Raw genomic sequence first — 26,052 nt, 5'->3', positions numbered from 1 at the left:
GTTCGTGGGGGCATCAGCCGCGTGAGTCGAAATGGAGGTTTGCGGCACTTGACAGGGATGGGCAGGATGGTGGATTGGGATTATGGGTTGTTCGAGATGGCAAAGCACGAATAGATGCAGTGGGCTGTGGATGAATGTTCGACTGCTGATGGGTCTTGGAAGAGCGCAAGGAAAAGCAAACCGGGCGTTGGGTAGACTCTAGAGGCTTCGGCGCTCAGAAGGGAGATTGCAGGTCGGAGGAAATGAGTTCTTGCTTTGGTGATGCAGTGGCGTGCCGAAACCCAGAGGAATGGCGTCACAGGGAGCTGAGATATCCGTGAGGTGCATCGCACTAATGACCGGACCTTGACGTCATGGATGGCACGCTGGTTTTTATTTTGAGAAACTGGTGGTGTGTGCTTTACTGTTTGTTGGTCGATCGCGATTCCAGAGAAGGAGAAAATAGAGAAAGAAAGAGGGAGACGCCACGCCGGATGTAGTGTCCTGGGCCACAAGAGAACAAGGAGGGCGCATCCATGGGATGCCAAAAAGATGACAAGAAACCAGATCTTGATAAAAACGAGATGGACTGCTGGACAAGCACCTGAGAGCTCACAGACTCGACAGGGCTTGAACACGTTTGGACTAGACAATTACGTGTCGGTGTCCGTAGCGGCATCCACTGCGTGACGAATTGGGAGCAGTTGACAGCAATAAATTGACAGAAGGGGATGTGATGGTTGGGCGATGTCGTCTGAGCTGGGCTCGAACGGGTTGCGATGCCGCCGCCAACGTGCCAATGATTGGCAGTGCAGAATGCAGAATGCCATGGGGTCTTGGAGACGCGGCGCTTGCCAGATCCTTGCACCAGTTTATCCCGAATGCCGTGATGATCCCGGGCTTGGCGCGGATTGTTTGATGAATCGAGTGTGGCGTATCTGGCTAGCTGAGGAGCTATTAAGGAATACCAGAATGCAAAGCCCTGGGGGTTCTGTGGCTGTGAAGGAGAAATCATCGAGCGTGGCCGGGGTTGAGTGTGATTGAAGAGAGCATGCTGATGATGCAGCTCTACCTCGGGGATACATCCAGGTCTGGTTGGGAGGACGGTTACATTTTGCGGGAAGGGTGAGAATGCATAGGTGATAATGTGATAATGCCCAGAAATGGTGAGGCGTTGAGGAATCTTCTGCGGAAAATGGCCAGCGGGCCAGCGGGGGAGCGGGAGGCAGAGACATGTTTCTCCCCGGCTAATGCTCCTGCCTGTCGCCTTTCTGTTGGTTGGTCAATGGATGGCAGGGACGGGGAAAGGAGGAAGGAGGAGTACCTATGAGGTCGGGAGAGGCTAGAACCGAGCTGAAAGGGGTCAGTCCGGATATCCACCTTACCTAAGATAACTTGGTAACGCACCCTTGTATCCTTGCACCTTCCGCTGCAGGTCGAAAAAAGCGTGGAAAGAGAGACCTTTAGCGCGATGATGCCTGTCGCGTCCTGCCCGCGCTTTCGTTGACATGACGACATGGCCAACCGCGCCATTCACTCTGGAGAGGCAAACTTTTGAAAAGTGTCGATGGGCGCTGAAACAGCGGTAATCCCATGTGCCTTTGTACCGCTGCAGTCTTAGGTTCCCTGAGAATCGTGCCATCTCGATCCAGTCCCAAAGTGGTCAGAGTGTTTGAGACACAACAAATCAACAGGATATTGGACAGGGCCACTGCCCATCCACACCGGTGCACGCGACGCATCCTACCGCATCCCGTCACATCCTGGCGCACATCATCGAGTCGTCCAAAGATGTCACAACCCAATTGGCGATTCAAGAGCACGACGGACGTTTCGTTCCACACCTGTCTGGCTTGAATGATGTGTGAGAAAAGGGTAGAGGCTGCTAGCCCGAGAATCGGAACTTAAGTATGATGAGAATGGGAGCGTGGTGAAAACCCTCTGCCACAAAAGGGAGACTTAGGGAGACTTGGTGATACGAGGCATTGACTTGGATAGCGTCCGAATAGTCAAGCTATCCACCGTTGGCAATTTCAGACAGCGCCTAGCAAGAAACTCTCCTAGATGATCTGATATCCGTCGTGCGACAGAGATCCCATCACAAGGGGAGGCTGGGAAACGGTTGTCTGAGAAGCAGCCGCCCGGACGCTTGTACATGTGCAGAGTATCCGTACTTCGTACAAATACCTCCCTATCCGTACCTACGTATATCGGACCATTTTGCAACAATGAAGGAGCCCGATGGTCGCGAACAGCGGCGGTGGTGCGGAAGTTGGCAGGAGTCTAGACCTTGTTTTCGATCTCTGCATCACACGCAGGCTAGCCCGCAGACGTCTTGTCGGCCATGTCCACTAGCTCCAGACCTAATGCGTCGATGTGGGTGGTGTCTTGCTCTACCCCAGACTCGAACAGGGTGAACTTATCAACGACGTTCGCTCTGCGTTGGACGATGCGAAGGTGTCAAGGTGCCCTATGCCCCCAGACTACCGTGGAGGTAGGTACCTTAGGTAGGTAGGCACCCAAAGCGTAGGAGGTGGGACCGCTAAGAGAGTGGGTGCGAATCTCCCCAGGGCACTAGTGTAGGCAATGCGAATAGGAGACGTGCTAAAAATGCCAGTGCTTTGCCAGCTGGAACTCAGTCACCTTAGTTCTGCACTCCAATGGTTGGCCTAGCTGAAGCGAAGCAGGGGCTGGATTTCTGAAGCAAGCAGCAAGCAGGGCAGGGGCAGGTCAACTGCGATTGCCCTTGCCCTTCCAGTACCTCACCCATCAAGTTTTTGTTGGTGGTTTACCTTACCTTCCTTACCTAGGTACCTAGGCGCAGAAAAGGTACATTGTCCTTAGGCATGATCTGAAGTTCTTGCAGGTGTGGGATGGTACCTGCCTCCCTCCACGCAGGATGGCAACACGCACCTGCCTGCCTGCCAAAGTGGCCGATGACGTAGTGCATCAAATTCCTGCCCCCTTCCTTCACGTCACTATCGCCAAGTTCCACGACCAGACCAGACCAGACCAGACCACCTTACCCATGCTTGCCAGAAGATCACCAATTTTTGCTGGCAAGGCCACGGAACGCACACAGGGCACCCGGTGCAATACCTAGCCACTCAGCTAATCCAAGGGTAGGAAGGAACCATTGCGAACCGGGCTGGAAGGACCAAGCTCTCACTGGACTTGCGGCTTGCGGGTTGCCTCTCTAAATTCGAAGTACCGGGCCCGCCTCCTGCTGGCCAAGTCACGGTAATTTAGTTAGGTGGACGAACGCCTGCCACACGCGTTGCTTTGCCGCCTCCCTTCCAAATAACTGTTGGTCCAGTTTCATTCTGACGCCAGTTTTTTTTTTTTTTTTTTTTTTTTTTTTTTTTTTTTTTCTTTTTTTTTTTCCTTCACCCCCCCCCCAAAAATAAGTTACAAACCCCCCCCCCCCCCCCCCCCCCTGTCCCTTTTTTTTCTGGCCCGCTTCTTTTTTTTTTTTTTTTTTTTTTTTTTTCTTCCTCTCCTCTTTCTGTTCCCTGGAACACGACGCCAGAAGTAAGGTATAAACACCTGCTCGCCGTCATCGCCCCCTTCTTGCACACTTCTTCTTTCTCTCCCTCATCGATACGATATTTTTCCTGCTCCACCCTTTTGACAGGAACACCATCTTGGCGATTCTCATTATACCCAATTCTCCTGTGATACCCCCCCCCCCCCGATACCCCAACCACCCGCCCCCTTTTTTCCCCTTTCCCCCCCCCCCCCCCCCTTCCCCCCCCCCCCCCTTTGCACAGAACCCCATCTTGGGGATTCTCATTATACCCCATTCTCCCGTGATACCCCCCCCCCCCCCAAATACCCAATACCACGAATTCCCTTTTTTGTCCTGTACGCCACTACCGATAATCACCCTACCTCACCTCACCACACCAAAAAAACAACAACAAGCAGAATTCAACAAGCAGTTTCATTGCGCGATAGCTCCGATACCCCATCATGTCAGCAAACGTCAACAAACCGACAGACCTCAAGCAGAAGGAGGCCGACGTCAACCGCAAGCTTCAGCTCTACGGCATCATCTCCGCTTTTCAGGCTGGCAAGGTTCCTTCGGTACGTCGATGCCGGCATGGCGGCAGGGCCCACGCGGCCCCTGCTAGGCTGATCCCTGACCCGCAAATCTACATCATTGCATGATACTGACGTGGTCCTCGCAACAGAATGACCAAATCGATGTCGCTCTGAACAGCTTCCTGGCCTCCAAGGCCTTGTCAAACCCTCCCGAGAAGCTCTCCCAAGAGGGTCGCGCACTGGTCGCCGACGCGCGCGAGGTTGTCATTCAAGCCAAGAACCTCTTGTTGTCCAAGAACCAGGGCAATCTGCTCCAAGATTTTATCTGGCAGACTGAGCAATTCGACCCCAAGGCTGTCGACGTTCCCGGTGCTCCTGTCAATAAGGAGGTTGCTCAACAGCATGGTGACAAGGCGCTAGAGGGTTTGCGTACCCTCGGAACTCTGCTCATCACCAATGGACAGTTCCGCAAGCTTCGTAAGTCAACCTGCAGTCTCCGTCTATCCGTCTACAGACTAACACCTTCATAGTCAAGGATGCTACAGTCCTTCTCCGCGACATGGCTGGCGATGCCGCTACCAACGCCGCTCAGCGTGTCCGTCCCTCTGGTGAAGCCCTCCAGGACATTGATCGCCCTGCTGAGGACAACACTTGGCATGACGCCCCCGACTTTTCCAAGGAGAACTTCAAGAAGCAGGCTCAAGGTGTCTACAAGGGCTCCCCCGCCGATGATGCCCGGGAAGTCCTCAACGCAGGCACGCAGGCTGCTCACCCCAACGGATCGCAGGACCCTCAAGACTTGGCTGCGACTGCCGCTCGCGACCAGGCGCAAGGTACCAGCTCCGGCATCGACGCTCAGGGTGGCATCAGCGCTGCCCGCGACGTCATTCAGAAGAAGTACAACGAGAACGTCGATGGTGAGACCAAGGAGCAGGCACGTCAGCGCAAGGAAGAGTACCTCCGCCGTTCCAAGGAGTACTTCAACAAGAAGATGCCTCAAGAGCGGAAGGACCAGACCATCTGGCGCTTGAAGAAGATGGTGCTTGAGTGCCAGCAACACCCCGATTATTCCCAGGCCATTGAGACTCTTCTCAATCTCGCTGAGGAGTACGCTGGCCATTCCCGCACCCTTGCCCAGGGCGGATCTGGCACCGTCAAGGATACCCGTGCCAGTCTGGCTCAGGCCGAGGCTGACCTCAAGACGCTTATCGAGCGCTTTGCCAACGGCACTTCTACCGAGGATCTCTTCGAGTCGATCAACCAGATCTATCGTGACGCTGACAATGATCGCGAGCTCAAGGACTGGTTCAAGGCTATGGACCGATACGTCCGCCGCTGCCTTCTTGAGCAGGGCTACATTCTGGACGAGGACTCGAACCAGGAGTGGAATAACCTGTACGACCATGGTCGCTACTTGCTTCGCGAGAAATACCGCGCTCATACCGACCGTGTCTTTGACGAGGTCAAGTTCTTGATTGACCAGTTTGACCAGGACCCCCAGAACAAGCGCTTCGGTCAGGCCGTCCAGAAGCTGTTCACCGATCTCGGCAATGACGAGAATGGCAAGCCCACTTTCAAGCCTCACTTGCTCAAGGATCTTTCAGAGGTCATCATTCCCGCCATCTTCGAGAATGTAGCCTACATTCCCGTCCCCCGTATCGAGTACAGCGACCCTCAGTTCGATGCAGTCATTGAGAACCTTGTCCTGGAGTCTGACAACTTCATGCCCAACGTTCTCGAGATTAACAGCGAGAACTACTTCCTCTGGGGACGAAAGAAGATTGCCAACAAGCACAAGCAATCCTTCGAGCTAAAGGTTGCTGGTGTCCAGCTTGATCTCCGCGACGTCAGCTACCACGTCAAGCGCAAGCAGGGCTTCCCTTCCATCACTGACACTGGTGTTGCCGACATTCTCCTTGCTGGCGATGGCTTCTCTTTCAAGATGAAGCTTTCTTCCGCCGATAAGAGTGACAGGCACAACTTCTTCAAGGTTGACAAGGTTGATGTTGACATCAAGCACATGAGCATCAAGCTCAAGCAGTCCAAGCACAAACTCCTGTTTGGCCTTTTCAAGCCTATCATGCTCAAGGTCCTTCGCCCTGCTCTCCAGAAGGCTGTTGAGAAGGCCATCAAGGACCAGGCCACCCAGTTGGACAGCGTTCTCTATCAGATCAAGCAGGAGGCTGATCGTGCCCTCGATGAGGCTCGCTCTAACCCTGAGAATACTCCCAACATCTACAACCGTTATGCCACCGCCATCCAGAAGCGTACCCTGCAGGCGAAGCAGAAGGCAGAGGCTGTCACCGCCGACAAGAAGGTCAACTACGCCATCACCAAGGAAGACTCCATTTTCCCCAACATCCACCTTCCTGGAGGTATTAGCTCCAAGGCTACCGAGTACAAGGAGTTGGCTCGCAAGGGTGAGCGTTGGGAGAGCCCAGTCTTCGCCATCGGCAAGGCTAGCAAATCTACCGACATCCCGGATGCTCCTCGCATTGAGCGCAAGAAGCATGGTCTCCCCAATCAGCAGGGTCAATACGCTCCTCACGCCCCCGCTCAGGTCAATGGTGGCGATTTGAGCACCAACCCTGCTTCTGGCTATCCTTCCACTGGTTATGATGCCCACCCCAATGGCGGTCTTAATGGCACCGTCAACACTCTCTCTACCCCTGCCCACGTCAGCGGGTATTAGAGGGTCGGAAGACTTGACTTATTTTCCTTTGTGACAGACGCGGATTCAATGATGAGTTGACGGCAAACGAAAAGGTTTATACCCGGATGGAGAGTTCAGTTTGGGTCAACGGGCGGTTTCTATAGCTTAATGATGCGGTCCCTTAGTAATAATCCTTCTTTAGCAGAATTCAATCGGTTTCGACCATGGCCAACTCTCCTTGTGATTACTTTCGCTCACACTTGGGAGAATAATTTCTCTCACTCGTTGGTAAAGACTATCACGATGTGAGATCAGGAGGGGGCATAGTGAGTGTGTCGAGTTCAATTGAAAATTTGAGCCTATATACGCCAAGTGAGTTAAGCTATTGGACTCCGAATAACCGATACACATGGTGGATTTGAGGCATAATTTATGAGGAGGAATCATCACATTCCGCCTGTATCACAAACACAGCACGGGTCTAGTACGAATATTGACGGGGATGACACCCAGGAGGACGTTAAGGCAGGCCATTTCTTTCTCCAATTTGCATCCATAGACTGGAGTACAACTTCCAGGGGGTTTCATGGGCTGGCGTTAACTGTGTATCACCCTAGTAATTGGGCAGCAAGGACCTTGCAGAAGTTGTGTGTAAAGCCCCATGAGTACGGTGAACACGTGGAAGACGCGGAAGGGCTAAGTGCGAATATGATTTTGATGGATTGAAGGGTATCCTTGCTACTTATAACGAAAAGGGTACGAGCAACCTCAAGATTCCCCGCTGTGTCAAAGCATTTTCAGCTTCAAACAACTTCCTCTCGAAGCACCTTTCAGCGCACAATTACAAGTACCAATCGGGTTTCAACCCCAATCACGCTTTGAAGCGTTTTATTTGCTCGCGTTTCGGATCAGTCTGCCCTGCTCTTCGACCCGCCCAGCCCCGTCATCTGCACTCACTGTCGCTCGCTCGTGGGTTTGGGGCCGAGGCCGGGGGTGAAGGACGGCCCGTTGCTGCTGCGGGTGACGACGTCGGCTACGCCGGCTGCGTGGGCTGGTGCACCGGTGAGGAAGGCAAAGGTGCCACCTAGGCCTACGGCGGCGCCGATGATGAGGTAGAGTGCGGTTCTGGGGAGACAATGGAGTTAGTGATGAAGCGGGAGGAGAGAGGCAGATCTGCGAAGACAAGGTCTGCGCGTGCGGCTGTTGGGTTAAGAGGCAGAGAGAGGGGCAATACTGACTTGCTGCTGACTTCATCTGGCTTGGTTCCGACTTTTGGGTTGGAGGCCGATGGTGCTGTGCCGGACGGGGTGATGGGGTTTGGTGCTGGCGGCTCTTTTACAGCGTAACCCCGGCGAGGGGCGAGTTGTGCGGGGGAGCGGAGGGTGGGTGTTCGGAGGGCCGATTGGAGGCGGAGAGCTCTTGATGAAGACATGGTGGGTAGTGATGTGTTTTTTGATTGCGCGTGTGTGTGTGGTTAATTTTGACTTGAATGATCCAGACGATGATTGGCGATAAGATCAAGCGTGATCAGATTATATTATTGCCTCTCTGGCAATCGTTTGGTTGGGAGGATGTTGCGGCTGTTATATTGATGGGGCGCGGCATGGCGTTCCCAAAGTGCTCGGTTATGACGAGCGATGATGTAGACGACGCACATGTCTAGGGCCCCCCTTTGGAGAGGTAGGTGCGTTCATCTCACTGCGAGCATCACATCAGACGGTCTCAAAGCTCGTGGTTCTCTGACCCAGGCACAGAGGCCCCTTTGCGTTCCAACGCTGGAACCACCCGATGATGCATTAGGCTAGTTCGATGATTCATCAATGGAGATGATGTACCTGGCGGGTGGGGTTATCAAAAAAAGATTATCCCCTGACAAGATCTGCACCGCTGCAACAAGACCCTGAGCGGTCGCGGAGCTAATCGTTTGCTGCAATGCTACTCTCCTTCCCATCCCTATCATCTGCGAATAGGTAGCAGCGCCGAGTTACACGCCAAACTCACCCAACCCATTCCCAGGCGTATTCCTCTCTCTTTCTCTGTCTCTTTCTCTTTGTCTATCAACACATTGCCTCCTTGCGGAGGTCACTTGCACATACTGGCGGTTACTTAAAGCCGCGTGGATCCCGTTGAACGTCCAGTTCAGCCTCATCTGGTCCAGCTCGGCCCGGACCGACGTGTCCATTGGCTGTGAGCAAATGTCTTTTTGGGATGGAGTTTTTGGGTGACGGCTCGTCGGCGGTCGTCATGTTCAGGAACGCATCGCTGGACGGGTCTATCACCGCCGGGTATCCTCCAAAGATGTCCCTCATCTTCTTAAGCGGAAACGTAAATCGATAAGGTGAGGCGCCGTGCAAAACCATGTGAGAAAGCCCGCGGACCATGGCCTTTCGGACAAGTAAATGGGTGCCATCTGCGCCTGAGAAACCCATCAATCCTGTAGTTTTGCTACAACACCAGCTGCCCATTTGCGCATGTGTGGGCTATCTTACCAACAACCACATCGGCAATAAACTCCTGCCCATCCTTCAACCTCACCTTCCCTTCCTCCACATCAACACCAACAACCTGATACCCCTCAACAGCCGTAGGCGGTGGTCCCGAAATACTCAGCTTCGCCGCGTTCCCCGCTGCGAGCCGTGACAGCTCGTCCCGCAGGTCACCGTGGTGCATTAGAAGCTACTCGCTCCCAAACGGCTCCGTCACGCCCGTCATCTCCTGCAACAGGTTCCCTTGCTTGTCGTGTGTCCTCGAACCGGCGCACGCGGTGGCCTTGACGTTTCCCGCGCTAAAATGAAAGGCCTTTTCCCAGCATCCCTGTGCCGTTGGGCCCCAGGCCGATGCCGGCACCGCGCTCAGGGGAATTGAGGGTTGGCGCGGTCGTGGACGGTCGCGTTGTGCTTTTGGCGGAGAATGGCGGCGGAGAACGGCGGTGGTGGCAAGGCCTGCTATGCCGCCGCCCACGATTACCACGCACAGCCTTTTACTGGTTATTTTTTTCCTTCTTTGATTTGCAGTTTACACTGCAACGATAGCTGATGGGTGTTACAGATCCCATTTTTTTTTTGGCTGCTGGAGGAGAGGAGTTGAGTAGCGGGTAGGGGATTCCATTTAAGCCGGAGGCTTTTTTGCGCATAGTCTCGAGAGTTTGGTTTTTTGTCGAGACTTCAAATGAAATTTTGTTCATAGCCGGCTACTTGGGCTGTTGTTGGCCAAGAGGGCGCAAAGGTTAGTGGGACTCGAACTGAAGGAAACTCAAGTACGACCTGAGTTTAGCCCGAGGAGCGAATGAAGAGCTCTAGTCGTTCATGCAGACGAGTCCTCGGTGTTTATAGCGGTTGGAAGAAAGGGAACCTTGGACCCGGGGAGCCAAAGTTTGGTCATGCCGGTCCGTGTTCCAAGGGGTTTGGGAAAAGCCGCAATAGGGATCATACTCCGCCCGATCGGGCGCCGGCGCGGGCGAAAACTAGGTCTGTGATAGGACCTTCTTCCCGGGTTCGAGGCCCACGTCGGCCATCCGGCTCGGCGTCCACTGGAGGCCGAGGCCCACAGCGCGTCACCTTTGGGCTTATCGGAGCAGCCTGCGCCACGGGATTGGTCATGTTTCCCAGGTGGCTCGATCGCCACCAGAGTCGCGGACTTTGCCGACGCACCCGTCAGGATGACGGTGAATCTCCGCAGCACCGTGGAGATTGGACGTATTTAACATGAGGATATAACTTCAAGTTCAATAATTAGTTTCTGTGACGATTGCTTCGGTATCAATACTTCATCGTAGCGGTTCTATTCAGAGATAAAATCGACAATGACGCGAGCAGTTCTGATTTGCGGTGCGACAGGAAAGCAGGGCGGTGCCGTTATCAACCGCCTCGTGGAACAGAATGCCGACTTTGAGATACTCGCCGTCACCAGAGACGCAAAATCCGGATCCGCCCAACGTCTCTTGAAAAAGTCGCCCAAGATTCGCCTCGTTCAGGGAGACATGGCTGATCCGACGGCGCTTTTCAAGACTGCGCACGAAGTTGCTACGTCTCCCATCTGGGGAGTCTTCAGTGTTCAGGTACGTGGTCTCCTCTTCCTTGGACTACAGGTTTGTTGGTAACAAAATTTGACTGACTTTGTGTCACGGCAGGTTCCCATGGGCTTCGGCCAAGGCGGGGGCGGCGAGCTAGGCCAAGGAAAAGCTCTCGTCGACGCATCCCTCAAGGCCGGCGTCGAGTTCTTCGTCTACGCCTCCGTCGAGAGACACGGCGCGGAGAACGCGACCAACGTGCCCCATTTCGCCCACAAGCACGACATTGAGCAGCACCTCTTCAACAAGTCCAAGGGGACCGACATGGAGTGGGTCGTCCTCCGACCGGTGGCCTTTATGGATAACCTCATGGACAACTTCGTTGGTAAAGTGTTTGTGACGTCGTGGGCGATGGCGATCAAGGACAAGCCGCTCCAGCTCATCGCTGTCAGCGACATTGGCTATGTCGGCGCCGAGGCGTTCCTGCACCCGGACAAGTACAAGGGCCGCGGCATCTCGCTCGCCGGCGACGACTTGACGCTCGATCAATTTGCCGCGGTGTTCAGGAAGAATACGGGAAAGGAGCTCCCTAGCACATACAGGATTTTTGCCTGGCTTATCATGACCTTGGTCAAGGACTTTGGGTACATGTTCAAGTGGTTTTATGATGTGGGATATGACGTTGACATTGCGGCGCTGAGAAAGGACTATCCTGGGCTCAAGGACTTTGAGACTTGGTTGAAGACGGAGAGTGAGTACGCCAGCAGTATTCGGAAATAAGAAACAGGATTCGGGAGGCCGTTTCAGACTTGGCTATACTGTGGCTCAAATTCAAGTAGTGAAAACTTGATAGGAAAGAGTTCTGTACGATAAAGACTGGGAGCGAAAGAGTTTGATCCCAAAGAGCAAGCAAAGGAAGCACTTCTCAGAATGCCAATAGATTGTTATTCTTCCAATCCCGCCAGGGGATTACCCCTAGCAACTGATTCATTGCAAGTTAGGTTAAAATAGCTAGATATAATTGCAGGAGAGCTGATTGCCAGTGTGCCTTGAACTCGCAGATGGAAAGATCAGTCTGCCAAGTATCCTCTGAGAATCAGGTTTCGGCTCAGACTTGAAATGAATGTACGTTCGCGCTGAATGACTTGATTTTTAGATTAACTTGCTCAAATCTTCGATTATGATTTCCTCCACAGTGAAACTCATTGCTAGCCCCCAACGGCTATAGAATGCGATGTGACCAACAGAAAGAGCTTAGGTAAGGGCAGTGTAACTCCTAAAGCAGGATTGATAGGCAGGGGAGAGAGATGCTATTGCGACTATTGTTTGAACGAGCAGAGTCTTTGGGATTCATTGGAGTAATGATGGGTTCAAAGAGATAGCCGAAGGCTAGGAGTGCTTTCCTATCCCATGACCTGCCTGTTCTCCATCTTGAGGTGACTTGATTTATATTTCGGCGACGAATTCCACAAACATTGGGAAGCATGGTTTATCTTATTCAGGCTGGCGCCTATGGATAAATCAACATCTCCACTAAGCTGTACACGAACCGGGAATCTGAGCCAGATTGGGCTGTCTTCTGGTTGACAGACTTGCATGGCCACATTCACAGGACTCCACAGATGTCGTATCGGCGGCTAGCGCAAAGACACAGAAACCGCTAACATGCCTGGGACATAAAAGTGCGCTTGAAAGGCAGGACAGGCCACTTTATGGGCAACCTGCGGTCCTATTAATCCGCAACCTTGCGCTTTTCGGATGAGAGAGGTTTGTTTCTTAAGCTATATATTACATGTGATCCGTTTCGGATCATGTTGTAATTTCCGACTTCTTTTCCTCATCTTTCTATAGGTAGTCATAGGTACGTATTACCGCTATAAGAGGTATAAAACCTCGACGGAGCCTTGTATAGAGATCAAGTCAGTAAGAACCACAGTCTACACGAGGGTACCAGCCAAATATAGACAAAGATGGAAGAGCAAGGCGGGAAATTTGGGGATAGCTGGTCGATTTTTTGCCTTGGCGAAGCGAGCCGGCTCGGACTAACGTTTGAACGCTTCGGTTGTCTGCCTGATACCCAGGCATACAATCAATCAACCAACCAATCAATCAATCCTTTCCAAAGTACTTCCTGTCTATCCAAATCAACTGTCTGAGAGCGGCCAAGCCTCAGATCACGATCGCGATACAGTAACGGTTTCATTACTTAATCTCGGCCAAAGTCTCCGTGGCCGTGTATCGACGTATTCTATTGTTAAGGAACTTCATCGGGCAGCGGATCAAGGAGCTATTTATCTCGGAACGTGGGCATTCCTTCACCCTTCACGATCACAGTGCAGTAATTAATGAACATCGAAGGAATGAGAGCGGAGGAAAATGTATCGTGAAGGGCATTCGTGGCCACTGGCGTCTGGAAAATGAGGCCTCTATCTTGCGCAAATACCAGGCTATGAGTCCCTTGTTTCGCCCACTTGAGGATGAGATTGTGGACCCAGCCGACCCACCATCCATCGTCTTGAGATATCTTGACAGCGACCTCCGTGCAGAGTCAAATCGACAAAGGCTATGGCGACCTGATATCAAAAAGGTGGCTAAAAGCGTGCTGGAAGCCCTCCGCATCTTACACCGGGACGGCATGGTCCATACTGGTTCGTGACTGGTTACCTAGTAACACCTTGATCCAAGCAGCCTGCAACTGATCCTCTAATAGACATCAAATTGGACAACATATTTGTGTTTGTGAATCTCGGTCAGCAAGGTGACCATGAACGATTCACCTCCATCCAGCTAGGGGATTGTGGGGGCGTAGTCTCCAAGAACTCCAAATTTGCCACGGAGCCGGGCCACTTGATCGGCGCGAGTTTCACCCGCAGCCCCGAAGCACAGCTCGGTCTCCCATGGGGGACCTCGACGGACATTTGGTCCTTTGGAAACGCCGTACGTATATCGCCTGGGCTTTTCGATTCAAGAGCGCATACTAAGGTGGACGCCAAATGAAGATTCTCACCCTATTGTACGGGGGAGGGTTTCATCTCTTCAATCCTGCCAATGAGGGTTGCGAACCCGAAGATGAACACTATGAATTGATGGTACTAGCCCGGATGTACCGCTATTTTGGTCCTTTCCCCGATTCCTTCCAGGAGATCGCCGACGACAATGCCGAGCGCATTATCGACTTCATTCACAGCATGGGTCCCCCAACGAAACCCTTTCCTCGAGTCACGCGTCGCGAGATACCGCCTGCCGACCGGGATTTCATCCTTAAGATCATGAAGCTGGATCACCGTGACCGCCCCACCGCCGATCAACTCCTGGAGGACGAATGGTTTAGCGAGAAGTCTGAGGACACGCGAGAGCCGCTGCCTCCCAGAAAAGAAAAGCCTGTAGATTAAGGAGATATGGAGATTTAAGAATCCCGGCATGAAGTACATTCCTTGAGACACAAGAGTCATATCCCCACAAAACCGTGCTCACGGCGGCCAGGTGCCGGTCCCGCCAGTCCATGATCGGATGCTGTCCCTCGTCCTATGCATAGCCATCATGGTCTGTTTCATATCGTCCAGATACAGTTTCTCGTCGGCGCTCGGCAGCATATAGGTTTGACACTACAAAAGGTTTTGTGGCTATGAGGTAATGACCGTGTCCACTGTAGCTGTCGTAACAGCTATAAGGTTGGGGCTTGATTATCGACAAGCTTTATGATCAACTCTGATATTATGTTTGCTAGGCGGCTTAAGACGAAGCTATGGCCAACTTTCCGGCCTCCTGCATCTGTGTTCAAGCAAAGACCCTGCTAAAACGCCACGTGGCACGTATGTAACCTCACAAAGGTTCCAATTCTCAACCCGCACATATTAACGTTAGAACCCAAAATCATTTCGCTTCTGACAGAAACCTCGTTTGCAACCCTCGCAGAGATCGACCTGATGTGGGGGACCATCTTTTTCAGCGTAGAACGGCTGCTCCGTCTTCACACCTGCCCATCTCTTAAGCCGGTATGCGATTCGTTCAACGTAAGATTGCTTATCGAGAGTAAAGCTGCCGAGTTGCTTGCAGGACATGCAACGCTGGTTGAACACAACAGCGTCATAACCATTTCTTGGATATCCCCTGATCACGATCGCTACCTTTTTGCTTGTCCATGTGGTGTTGGAACAGCTCGGGTTATCGCATTTGAATTTGCCCATCACGTTGGTTGAGTACTCGTTGTTGGAGCTTTTCTTGCTGCCATTTTTGTTGAACCACGTCGAGGGAAGATCATTCGACACAGCTTTTGATACGTCTTTATGGAAAAATGGATACTTGAAGGAGGTCCTTGTCGCTGCCTTTGGCTTGATGGATTTCTTTCCGGCCATTATGACTGCATAGGAATGTCGGTTGGGCTCGGAGAAGTGGATGTGTGTGGGAAGAGCGATATGCAAGAACGATTCTTGGCCAAGTTGGAGCAGACTGCTCTCACTGATTATATAGAAATCTTCTGATGCCAAGGTAGGAAGGGCGGGGTGGATAGCCACCTAACTTTTGCTTAATGGCTGTTGGATCAGTGTTGCCTGCAGACGACAGCGAAAAGAAAAGAGAGTGTCCAATGATATCTTGACTTTTCATTATGCATGCCAGCGTGGGTTTGCCGCTGAACACGCGTTACCCATAGATTACCCCTATTCTGGCGAGTGGCCTGATCAGTGACATCGCATGCCCATTAAGTGTGCGTGCAAATGTGACTACGTAGAGATATATTTAGCTTAGCCATTTAGACCATGGTTTGCGATAAGTCACGCATGAGAACATGCAGAGTACGCATGCCAGACAATATGACCAGGAAGTTGCAAGGTTATATCAGTGGCGGGAAGCCATTCCTGATCCAAGTTGATGTTCGCCGAAAGTCGTGGCCGTCATTAGCTGCAGGAGAGCACAAATCACTCTCGAAAGGTGTGTCCAATATATGCGGCCAAGCTCGTTTTCAGTTCACGCTGATATCCTGGCCCTTCCATCCCTGCTTCAGCTTGCGCAAGGTACATGTACGGACACTGAAGTCTGTGATGTTTTTTTTTTTTTTTGGACATGTGGCCTACTATTCACCTGGGCATTTTGATCAAGTGCGATCACCTTGATGAAGTTATGGATTGTATCCTGGAGTCGCCTAATTTCTGTGACGATGACGCTGATGGTCAATTATAACTTGAAGTTATGCACTCAAGGTCATGGCAGCGGGTGCCTTACTTTTGCGCAAGTCGGGATACTGAAGAGCATTTCCTCGCCCGTTATGAATGCGTCTGGCAGCCTGGTGTATCCCGATGCAGCTCGGGTCCGAGTTTACCAGAGCCGTGGACGGACAACAGCTTTTCTGGAATGTTCTCGCCCGTGCCAGACTGGTATTGACATGCCATTTTCAACGACTCCAACCGGGATGCCATGACTATACCACCCGAAAACTACACTGTGGCTTTCGGTCTTGACTTTGGCCATCTTGATAACAGAGATGGTGATCTATCGGGTTGTTAGAGCCCGCTGGCGATTAGCTCCTTTACTGGCACGAGCTGGCTAATGGTGCCCTTTGAGCGGAAAATGTCCTCGGTATCATGAATACGTGTTGCAAACTATGGCCATGTAATCGAAGATCCCTGGCGAATTGCACTGCTTTTCGTGTCGCCCTGCGGCAGTGGTAATAGTGTAATGTTCATTGGCCATGGGTTTGCTGGCATTGCCAGTTTGGCGCCGGAGGAAAATGCGCTGATGGCGATGGTGCGATGGGTTGAGAGTGAAGTCGTCCCTGACACCATCTTGGGTACCAGGTACTTCATCGGCAGCAGTGACAGTGGTGTTGATTTCGAACGCAGATAACGCAGATGACCTTACCATAATATGTATCGAGGCGCTAGTGATTACCAATATCCTGACGTTTGGAAGTATATATTTCAAAGCTAAAAGCTTTAGGATGTACTAGCCCAGCTGCTACGTGGTTGCGACCCTAGAAAGTCAACTACTCACTATATACTGCTCTACTCACCATCCGACTGCTGCCATTCATTATCTTCCTCACACTGTGGAAGAACGGAATCAGGATGGGAGTCCAATACGAAGTACAGCTTCAGGCAGTTAACGGACTCAATGGGCCCAATTCAGTGGCCTATGTGGGATGGAGGTTCAATTCAGGTCTATGGTCTCAACCTAAAGTCCCTTCTTCTTCCATTCCTCACGCAGCAGTAATATATCGCCATTTTGAAATTGTCATCCTATTGGCCATACGATTAAACACCTGTGATATGATCTCAACAAAGGGTCGATGGACCAAAAACAAAGCTATCCACAGCAATGGAAGGAAAGCCAAAATATCTGTCAGTTTCCTTTATGGAAGCCAGAAAAGATTATCCCTAACTTGGCGGTTCACATGACAGTTCAGACTACTCAATAGCCTTGCATCGGTTTGAAAAGATTGGGGAGCCTGCGTCCTCTTATGGAAGAGCTTCGGGTGCCCCCGCCCCCTGAATCCCTCCAGACGATATCTCTCATCGCGTGCCATCGGCCGGAGGCAGTCAGACTGTACAAAGCTCACGAGCTCAATATAATAGTCGCGTAGGGTGGCATAGCTGGAGAAAATCTTTTCTCTGCCAACTTCTCTTCCAGTGGAGAATTCTCTCCTCATCCACGCCAAATTTCAATCAAAACCATTGGCACCATCACATCAAATCACAGCCATGGCGTTCGGCAACGTAAGTTCAAATCCCATCATGTACCTCAAAAGTCCACGAACGAATGAATTATCTGTTAGGAGCCGGTCAGAGACGGCAAGTCAATTGGGGAGCAAGCCATCATCGAGAAGGCCGAGAAAGTGCTCGTCAAGAAAGCGCTCGTCGAGTACGAGTTCGCCGAAGATGCCTTCGAGTCATGGAGCTCCCAGCTTCCCAGAGTTCTCAAGGAACTGCATGACTCCCTTGAGGTAAGCGACTTCCATTCCCGAAGACCCCCTTCTCCCATCTTCGTTTAGCTAATCGTCTTGCTTTCAGTCCCTCGTCGAAACTCATTGCATGTTTGAAAAGTGCATAGTCAATCTCAAGGAAAATAGCTACAGAGTGACCAGAGATGCTCGTCGCCTTAAGCGCGTCGAGTTTGAGCGAGCTCTTCGGAGCTGCAAAAGGCAGCGCAGATTAGTTCTTGCAGCCGAGCGCCGCATTATCAAGGAAGGTTACATGAGGGAGATCCTCCAGGCCGCGTTCGATCGGGTACAAATTGCCATCACCGAGAACATGAAGCAGGCCAAGGAGATGTTGAGCATGTGCTGAGCCTCTAGCACATCATGACCTGGGTTTTGGCACGGTCGGCCGGAAGAGTTGAGCGACGGTCAAAACTGAGAAGGATGATGTGAACATTGAGTCCCAGCAACCGTGGCTCGCGAAGAACCCGCGAGAATAAATGCGATCAAATACCAGAAGAACCACGGCACGATGCAACATGTGACACTAGTCTAGGACGAAGCTTGTAAGCCGTAGTTCTGGCGCAATACAGCCAACTCCGTGGCCGCTGAGTCATGTTCTTGAGTGCCTTCAATTTCATTCATCTATGCCCAGCCTTGAGCAGGCCTTCAGTCTTGCCGCATTTGTAACCTCTATTATGCTCTTTCCCTTGGCACATTCAACTTGCCTGGTAGCCGACGAAAATTTGGCAAGAGCAAAGAGAAATGGGTAAGGTAGCTCGGTTCCAAAGCGGAGAACATAGGTCGCGTCAGAGAGCACTTCCCTTGCTAAGCGCTTCCGCGATTGGTACCTGTTCGTTGGTCTACTTGTCTTCTGCATGAATCGCTTATCTCTCTCCATCTCCACCATCTTCAAAGCTGCATTTATCTTCCAGAAGCCCGACCCCGATCAATCAGACAGACAAACATCTCCCCAACCCGCGCTTCACGATTCAAAACAGGTTTAAACATTCACATCATGCGAAGATCAGGTATTTGAGGATGGCTGACTCGGTCAGCGTACGTCTCTTCTCAAGGGCTTGGCTATCGACCCAGGGCAGGCTCACAACCAAAACGTTGACCCAGACACGCTGACGCATCATTAGGGAAATGGCAACTCGCACAGTTGTGAATCTACGTCCAGTAACAGCGACGAACAAAACAAGAGGAACGGCGACATCAATACCACTGGGCACAGCAATGAATCCCAAAACAACAGCCTAGGCAGAGTCGAAGAGGCGATGGCAATGATCAATATCATGTCGAATGCCCTCCAAGCTATGGAGACCCGCGACGTCCAAGAACACCCCAAGACTGCCGAGGAGTACGAACTGGTACTGGAAAGCAAGGAAAGTCTTACCAGAATGCGCAAAACTGCCCTGGCCGAGCTTCACTTTGCCCAAGATCGCCTTAAGGAGGAGAAGGAAACTAGAATGGTTGCGGCACTCAACGAGATCGAAAGGGGTTACCAGCAGTACAACAGGAGCGTTGAGGACATTCTCGCGCGAGTCATTGTGTGGATTGAGGAGTACGAACACGACAACGGGATGAACACTGGCGTTTCGGGAAACCAGTCTGCAGGTGCGACCTGACTGGAATCCCTAGAGGCGTTCGAGAACACCCCGATGGCTACCATCGGTGATTGCGCAGTATAAAGTTCCAGCGTCTCTTTTTTCACGGTAGCATCAATTATGGAAGGACGTGACGAGGCGGGTGGAAGATAGCACTTTTCGGAAAAGCCGCTGAACTGTTCTCATGAAAATAGGTCTGATTCAGGTGTCAAAAATGATTCCCCCCGTTGGTTTCTGATAAACTATCTCTGATTCATCTAGGGGGCAAACCAAGGCCAGGCTCATCTGACCTCTCCACCTTCATCGATCATGCACCATGTTCTTGGCAACCAGCAAGTCGGATACGTCCCGACCGCGGTTTGTAAGCCCCTCACTCCTTCCTTCTGACTCAGTTCCCTCTTTTTTGATGGTCTGGACTGCACGTGAGCAGGCGGGTCCAACAGTCTGCGTTCTATGGGCACCTGCAGGGCTGACTTGCCGACTCGCTCTTTAGTGCTGTTTTCGTTCTCAGCTACTGACTTAACCACTGCCGTCGATAGGCGTGACTCCCCACCGACACCCCTGTCCGTCAAATTTCTCGCTGTTATGAAGAGGCTTTTTCCAGAAGCCCTTTAACAGTGTGGTCCAGACTTCTGTCTTATTAAGTTACGGTAGGCTTTAAAAAAAAGCTTATAGCAAACAGACCCCACTTCAAGATAAACGGTCCCATAACCGTGGAGGACGTTGAAGCTAGCAATTGTGCTAAGAAAGTTTAAAGACTGCAATCTCCAAGCTGAAGTTTTAAACAACCGCGTTGACACCCAAATGCTATGCAGAACTCAAGAGAGAGACAAAGGACGAGATTTATGGCAAGAAACCAAACTACAACACACAAAGACTGCGTCCATTGCCGGCACGAATGGATGTCTCCATCAGACGCACTGGGCCTAGGGCACGATTTGGCGGCAGAGAAGACTCAAGGAGGCAGGGATGAGGACGGAGATGGAAATTGAACTGTGACGGAAAGCGAGGTCTAGCTCAGATATTAACGTGGAATTTTGGGGACAAGCACAAGGTAGGTGCCGCAGGTGAGCTAATGGATGACCTCGTCACAGATGCTGTCAACAGTTTGAGAGGAGAGATTGGGAGCCGCATCGACGACCGCGCAATATCAGAGCTCACACAGGAGCTGGAGGATCTTGTCTGCAAAGTGACTGAAATTCGCCGACATGAGCTGGGTCATGAGCTGGAGAGGTGAAATCAAGAACGCGTTTGAAGGGAAGACCCGGAATGAGGCCAGACAAGATACCAAGGGGGTAATGAAGAGCCGAGCCGGCAAAAGATGCGACGATTGGCGTTCAAATCCAGACCTTTGTGAGACTTATGACAGTTTGAAAAAATGTTTTAGGACTTGAAAGTTTAGCTCAACGTTGAAGGTGGTGAGGATATGGGAGTTGCCCGACGACCCACGAGAGGGGGAATAGGAATAGGGTGGTTTGTCTCTTGTAGCACTATCAAGGCAATTCGTGAGGAGGATACTGCGATCACGTGGAGGACAGCATGGCATTTCATATTGGTGCTTTGCGACTCTATGGAAGCAAGTTGATGAAGTAGCTTAGTCTTGCAAGATTGAAGTAACGCTATCTTTTCTCTTCCTAATTTCAGGTTTGCCAATCGATGGTTTGCTAGGTACTCTGTCCCAATAGTTCGGGCGCTTGGTCTGCTAAAGTACCTTAGGTAAGGTAGGCAGCTTCCTTGGGCCCTTCCGTGTATCTACGTCGCTGCCTGAGTCTGTCAATCGGCACCTTCCTCACATTTTTGGCCAGGCTCTTGCCTCATTACTCCATTGCTCTTCCCCTCTCAGGTAAGAAGGCTTTCACCTGCCGCACACAGACACACGTACTCACACATCAGTCTCTCTCTCACTTGGTAGAAAATTCGGAATTATCTTGAGATCTTCACACTCACCAATCATTCCTCACAACTGTCTAATCCCACGACAGATTTGCGAGCCAACACCAACCTACAGTAAGGCCGCCGCATTCCGATATCAAATGATTCCGCTAATCATCAAGTTCAGGTGTCACAATAAGCCAAGATGCAGGTTCCTACTCAGGTGATCAACATCGTCGAGGTGAGTGCTCACCCTACCCACTTCAATCGAGCATGGAAGGAACCGTGAGAGCTATCAGCACCACCCATTTTAATGCTGACTTTGATTTCGCAGGTCATCCAGAAGGAGAAACAAATCCTGACTGCGCGTCTTAATGCTGCCACCAAGGCACTCGCTACTGCCATTGAAGCCCTGGAGAAGGAGAAGCACGAGCGCATCAGGGCTGAGGCGAGCAAACCCAAGATTGGGCTTGTGCCACCTCCGTACAGTAGCTGCAATCCTATTGCCTGCTATAGAGAGTACATTGAGACCGATTCGATTGCCACCAATATCACCTCTCAACGCATATTCGGAGAGTCCAAGGACTTGCGTGATCGCTTGGAGAACAAGAAATCATATTTGTATCCCGTCCACTCGCCCACCCACAACGCCTGGGATACGGAGAGGGACAATTCGATCGTTAGTGCCACCAGAACCACCTTGAAGCATATCCGTGTAAAGTCTGAGAGCTCCTTTGGTGGCTTGGAGAGCACGAAGTCATCTGGTTCTTCCTTTAATGTGGAGACCAGTAGTATCCCCGGCTCATCCTTTGGATCTGGCAACATGAAGAAGAAGGAGCTTGTGATTGGGCGGGTGCTCTTTGACGACAATTTATCTGCATTCAAGGAGTCCCTGATGAATGAACTCGAGAACGAACGCCAGAAAAGAATCGACAGCGACTTCAAGGACGAGCTTCAGGAGAATCTCGCCCATCAGCTCAAGCGCGACCTCTACCTTGAGCTTAAGCACGATCTCAAGTACGAACTGAAGCATGAGATCAAGAGCGAGATCATGAATGAGGCAAAGGGCGATGCTATTGCATCCCTCAAATGCGTTCTCGAGGCCGAAATCAAGGAGGAGATCAAGGGCGAGCTGTCCGATGACATCCAGAAGGCTCTTGAGGACAAGACCCTGGAATTCTCAAAGCAGATGCAGATAATGATTCAGGTGGAGGTTCACAAGGCTGTCGCGGCTCAGGTCAAGAGCCTTCAACCCAAATTTCGAATGGACGTCTCCAAGGATTTGAAGCGAGAGATGGGAAACGAAGTTGCCCAGGATATGAGGGATTATGCTGAGGATTCCGTCAAGGAGCAAGTTCGACATCAAGACCAGATGAGAAGAGAGATACCGAGAGCGAACGACTTCGTCAAGAAGTCTAAGAAGGCTGCAAAGAAGAATGCGCATGTCGTGGGTGGTACGTCTGCTGGTGGCGGTGTAGACGATGAGGTTCTCGCGTCTTCTACAGTTGGCGATTGCTCGCCTAGCTAGATCACCGAGCCTGAGCGGTATCCCGGAGCCTGGTCGCAGCTAAACCTTGGTCTATCTATGAGGATTGGCGAACTAGATAGCAGAGTCTGGGTGTGCTTCTCATACCGCCATCATGTGTCTCTGGGGTTTAGGAGCCGGATGGTCTGTGCTACCTGATTTTCCATTGGCTTTAGTATAGAGACAGACTGGAGGATATGGAGAAGAAGATGACATTCAGCCTACCATTTCTGACCTATGCTCAACGTTGACTTCCTGGCGTCCCCGACATGAAGATCACATGTCGCAAGATCCTTGTTTCTGGCCGTAATGATATTAGTGCACAGGAGCCTCGTTCCGAAGACTATTTGCTTATTTTGGTACGGATCACCTCAAAATCAATCCAAAGTGCGTCTAGATTCAACTTCAATTACGCCGGAGAATCCCCAGATGGGAGGTCATTTTTGACTTGAGACCGTTCTTTCCTGAAGCCTGAAGCACAAATGACTCGGATTAGTGCCATGAGATGATCCCATAGACGCTGTCGAAGTGGGCTCCTCTAAATACACATCAGACATTGACATCTCCCTTAGGGGTTCGAGGAGGGTTCGGCCCGGTCGCAAGAGGACGTGTGAAGGTGGAAAAACAACAAAGGTGCACGTCCCAACATCATACTCGAAATAAATGGCAAAAGATTGGTGGGGACAGGACTCGAACCCGCACCCTTCAGGCCTCAGTAAATCCAACAATATATGAGGGTATTCATTGATTCCTGACGCTCGCCATTGAGCCACCCCACCATGGGATTGTATTTGTTGAGAGAAGGGGCGGATAAAGCTGTAGATGAGGAGAATTTGTGATGAATATGATGAATACGCGGTAGAAGGAAGGTATGGATGTGATTCTGCGTCGTGCCTGCCAATGAAACCGCTTTCAGGATAGCAATGCACGTGATTCACCTTGAGGGGGTGCTCTAAGGTAGACCCGGGCTCTGAATCGGAACCAAAACGTGAGTACACATGGTCAGAATTGCTTGGAAGTGCTTGAATATAAGGCAATTCGGTATGCTACTAGGACTTCGAAACGCGGAACACTGTCCAGGAGGTCGAGTACAGGGGATGCTGTGTAGGAAAATACCTTTGTGATTACATTATTCAATGGGACCCTACCAAGTACCTTGTCTCCCAATGGTCACAGACGGAAAATAATGTTTTGATGCTGAGTACGATCTAATGTCCGCCCCTCAGGTCTTTCCATGGCCGGAAAAGACGGTTATCGTAAGACAAGGTGAAGTGACGCATCGCGAAGGTCCTTTTCCCCCTAGCTGCTGGCTAATCTTGGATGATGAAGCTCTGTCGCCGTGGTCTTACAGACAAGTTTCCGGTCCTATGAATCCGCAAAGCGCTACGCTTTCGTTTCTTCGAAGAGTACACTTCTGGTAGCTGTGACACGCTCCGTGATAGTTTCATGGAATGTGGATCACTCTTGTTTGCTCCCTCATATTGAACCCACAGCAGGAAGTACCTCATTCTTACATTGACCTTGTCCACGGACACAAGGAAGAGGCTGGCTGTAAGAGGCAAACAAGACCAAAGTGGTAGAAGTGCAGACCATTTGTGCTAAAAGCAACCTTTGGGAGCGCGCTCAGTCCCCCAGAGTAAGGGTGGGTAGCGAGAGCTTTGGCGATGTCACTGGACAGACGTGGTTGGCAGAGATGAGGTGGAGTGCCGCGGACAAATGGGCCCGGAAGACAAATTCTAGCGGGCCGGTCCGTGGGTCGACTCCAACTGGGCATCCGAAGTGGAGGGTGCGGAGCACGTTCTTCACCCTACCCAAGGTGGTCCCACATAGGTCATCAACGGTTCATCCAAACCATTCAGGCAGTCCATACCTCAGCTCGTACATAGGATGCCTTACTGTAATCTGACCTCGTTGTGTGCTTGGCTCGAGACACACTAGATGATTAGGCTTTCTAGACGCGCGTGTTTTCAGACGATATTACCTCAATAATCCTTTGTCGACATAATATGATTATTGTTCCATGGAGCCACGTCTGGAATCTCTAGATTTTCATTGAATAATCTTCTTTGTTAGCCCGTTCTTACCCTCAAAAGTCTCAAACGTCGTGTTTGATGCCTGGCAGGCAGGGCACACCCCGTGGTGTGGCCGTTTGTACAGAACCTGCCTCCACCCGCGATTTTCCAAAATACTCACCTGTGCCATCCGCGTCCCGCAATTTCCCCGTGCAGGTAGCAGCTCAACCACCCAAACACAATCGACTCTACATTGACCGAACAGAAATCTTGCACGATGGTGAAAAAGAAGAACCCGCCCGGCAAGAAGCAGAGAGACCGAATGAAGGCCAAAAAGGTCCGCGAAGAGACGGCCGAGATGCTGGAGAATCAGAACAGGCCCAAAAAGCAGGTTGCTACCGATGAAAAGGGCAGGAAGATGACAGTCATCATTGGGGGAGAGGCGGTATTTTTAACCCTCCGAAATTCCTTGGACTGCAGTTTGAAGTCTGTCGGTAATAGCTGACTGGGATAAAAAAGGAAATGGACGAGCTCTGGCAGCGCATGAAAACGACCCATTCTCTTCAGTGCCAAACCTCGACGATTTCCAAGAAGCTCGATGCCCTCCGGACAGCCCTTGACGATCGGATGAACGAATATGATACTGGCCACATCAAGGACACATTGAAGCAAGTGGAAATTCAGGTCAAAGGACTCACTGGACGCATGAGAGATGCCATGAACAAAAACAACCTTGAGGCTGCTGAACAAGACATCCACATCTCGGAACTGGTTCGAGCACCTCCAAGACACCCATGACATGGACACTGACAAGAGGCAGATCTTCTTCGACTTGTCACTGAATGGCCCTTTGGAGATTGAAGAGGTCGCTACAGGATTCGAGGAGCAGCTGGCCGAGGCGCAAAGAAACATGGATAAGCTTGAGCTGCAATTGGCATCAAGCCTCTGAAGTGGAAATTTCTGTCGTGCTTGAGCCGTTTCTCTCATTGACCATTGGGTGCACGGCATCTTGGACAGGGGCTTCAAGAGCATGAGGACCGTTTGTAATTCTGATGTGTAAATTGCGACAAAGTTGGTGTATAGTGAGAAGAGCCCTGCAGGAATGAGAAGTCACAGGCAGATGGCCGCTTTGTGGATCACATTTCTGTACCTACATGACGTACCAAATACTCTTTGAACATGGTGTTTTTGTTGCCCATACGGCAAGATTCTGCACCAACGGCCTTCTCCCTTGGCTTTGCTATGGGACACGATACGTTTTTTAAATGTGCCATATTCTAGCCATTCCATTATCCGAGAAATTTAACGAGACCGCTTCTCAGTGTCAGAGGCCACCTCCTCTTTCATGCTGAATGGACATTCAGCTCTGCCTCCATTGGGTCCTTTGGAACCTTTACCCGCTTCTCTAATTACCTCATCTCAAAGTCTAAGCTGAAAG

The 26,052-nt window shown here is 51.2% G+C and overlaps 9 protein-coding genes across 9 annotated transcripts; 6 read left to right on the top strand and 3 right to left on the bottom strand.

Moving 5' to 3' along the window:
• Positions 1-3,951: 3,951 nt before the first annotated feature.
• On the top strand, positions 3,952-6,715 carry CORC01_00961 (uncharacterized protein; the record flags this gene model as incomplete). The annotated part of the gene is made up of 3 exons (XM_022612617.1): positions 3,952-4,065; positions 4,173-4,500; positions 4,554-6,715. 3 exons carry the CDS (start codon positions 3,952-3,954, stop codon positions 6,713-6,715), a joined length of 2,604 nt encoding a protein of 867 aa, XP_022480778.1.
• A 914-nt stretch (positions 6,716-7,629) lies between these two features.
• Positions 7,630-8,108, bottom strand: CORC01_00960 (uncharacterized protein; the record flags this gene model as incomplete). The annotated part of the gene is made up of 2 exons (XM_022612616.1): positions 7,630-7,801; positions 7,915-8,108. The coding sequence occupies 2 exons, from the start codon at positions 8,106-8,108 to the stop codon at positions 7,630-7,632; spliced, it is 366 nt and encodes a 121-aa protein (XP_022480777.1).
• A 670-nt stretch (positions 8,109-8,778) lies between these two features.
• On the bottom strand, positions 8,779-9,346 carry CORC01_00959 (uncharacterized protein; the record flags this gene model as incomplete). Its single annotated transcript, XM_022612615.1, has 2 exons — positions 8,779-9,110; positions 9,166-9,346. 2 exons carry the CDS (start codon positions 9,344-9,346, stop codon positions 8,779-8,781), a joined length of 513 nt encoding a protein of 170 aa, XP_022480776.1.
• Positions 9,347-10,478: 1,132 nt separating this feature from the next.
• Positions 10,479-14,077, top strand: CORC01_00958 (serine/threonine protein kinase; the record flags this gene model as incomplete). The annotated part of the gene is made up of 5 exons (XM_022612614.1): positions 10,479-10,733; positions 10,806-11,440; positions 13,044-13,333; positions 13,396-13,622; positions 13,685-14,077. 5 exons carry the CDS (start codon positions 10,479-10,481, stop codon positions 14,075-14,077), a joined length of 1,800 nt encoding a protein of 599 aa, XP_022480775.1.
• A 468-nt stretch (positions 14,078-14,545) lies between these two features.
• CORC01_00957 (uncharacterized protein) lies at positions 14,546-15,040 on the bottom strand (the record flags this gene model as incomplete). The annotated part of the gene is made up of 1 exon (XM_022612613.1): positions 14,546-15,040. One exon carries the CDS (start codon positions 15,038-15,040, stop codon positions 14,546-14,548), a length of 495 nt encoding a protein of 164 aa, XP_022480774.1.
• Positions 15,041-17,380: 2,340 nt separating this feature from the next.
• Positions 17,381-17,965, top strand: CORC01_00956 (uncharacterized protein; the record flags this gene model as incomplete). Its single annotated transcript, XM_022612612.1, has 3 exons — positions 17,381-17,395; positions 17,455-17,622; positions 17,690-17,965. The coding sequence occupies 3 exons, from the start codon at positions 17,381-17,383 to the stop codon at positions 17,963-17,965; spliced, it is 459 nt and encodes a 152-aa protein (XP_022480773.1).
• Positions 17,966-18,636: 671 nt separating this feature from the next.
• On the top strand, positions 18,637-19,226 carry CORC01_00955 (uncharacterized protein; the record flags this gene model as incomplete). The annotated part of the gene is made up of 2 exons (XM_022612611.1): positions 18,637-18,654; positions 18,741-19,226. The coding sequence occupies 2 exons, from the start codon at positions 18,637-18,639 to the stop codon at positions 19,224-19,226; spliced, it is 504 nt and encodes a 167-aa protein (XP_022480772.1).
• A 2,056-nt stretch (positions 19,227-21,282) lies between these two features.
• CORC01_00954 (uncharacterized protein) lies at positions 21,283-22,605 on the top strand (the record flags this gene model as incomplete). The annotated part of the gene is made up of 2 exons (XM_022612610.1): positions 21,283-21,318; positions 21,412-22,605. 2 exons carry the CDS (start codon positions 21,283-21,285, stop codon positions 22,603-22,605), a joined length of 1,230 nt encoding a protein of 409 aa, XP_022480771.1.
• A 2,286-nt stretch (positions 22,606-24,891) lies between these two features.
• CORC01_00953 (uncharacterized protein) lies at positions 24,892-25,563 on the top strand (the record flags this gene model as incomplete). The annotated part of the gene is made up of 3 exons (XM_022612609.1): positions 24,892-25,059; positions 25,134-25,385; positions 25,435-25,563. The coding sequence occupies 3 exons, from the start codon at positions 24,892-24,894 to the stop codon at positions 25,561-25,563; spliced, it is 549 nt and encodes a 182-aa protein (XP_022480770.1).
• Positions 25,564-26,052: the final 489 nt, after the last annotated feature.

The sequence above is a fragment of the Colletotrichum orchidophilum genome (genome assembly GCF_001831195.1).
Source record: "Colletotrichum orchidophilum strain IMI 309357 chromosome Unknown Scaffold_5.1, whole genome shotgun sequence".
Taxonomy (NCBI): domain Eukaryota; kingdom Fungi; phylum Ascomycota; class Sordariomycetes; order Glomerellales; family Glomerellaceae; genus Colletotrichum; species Colletotrichum orchidophilum.
Note: the sequence above shows the minus strand (reverse complement) of the source record. Positions and strands in the feature narration are given on the sequence as shown.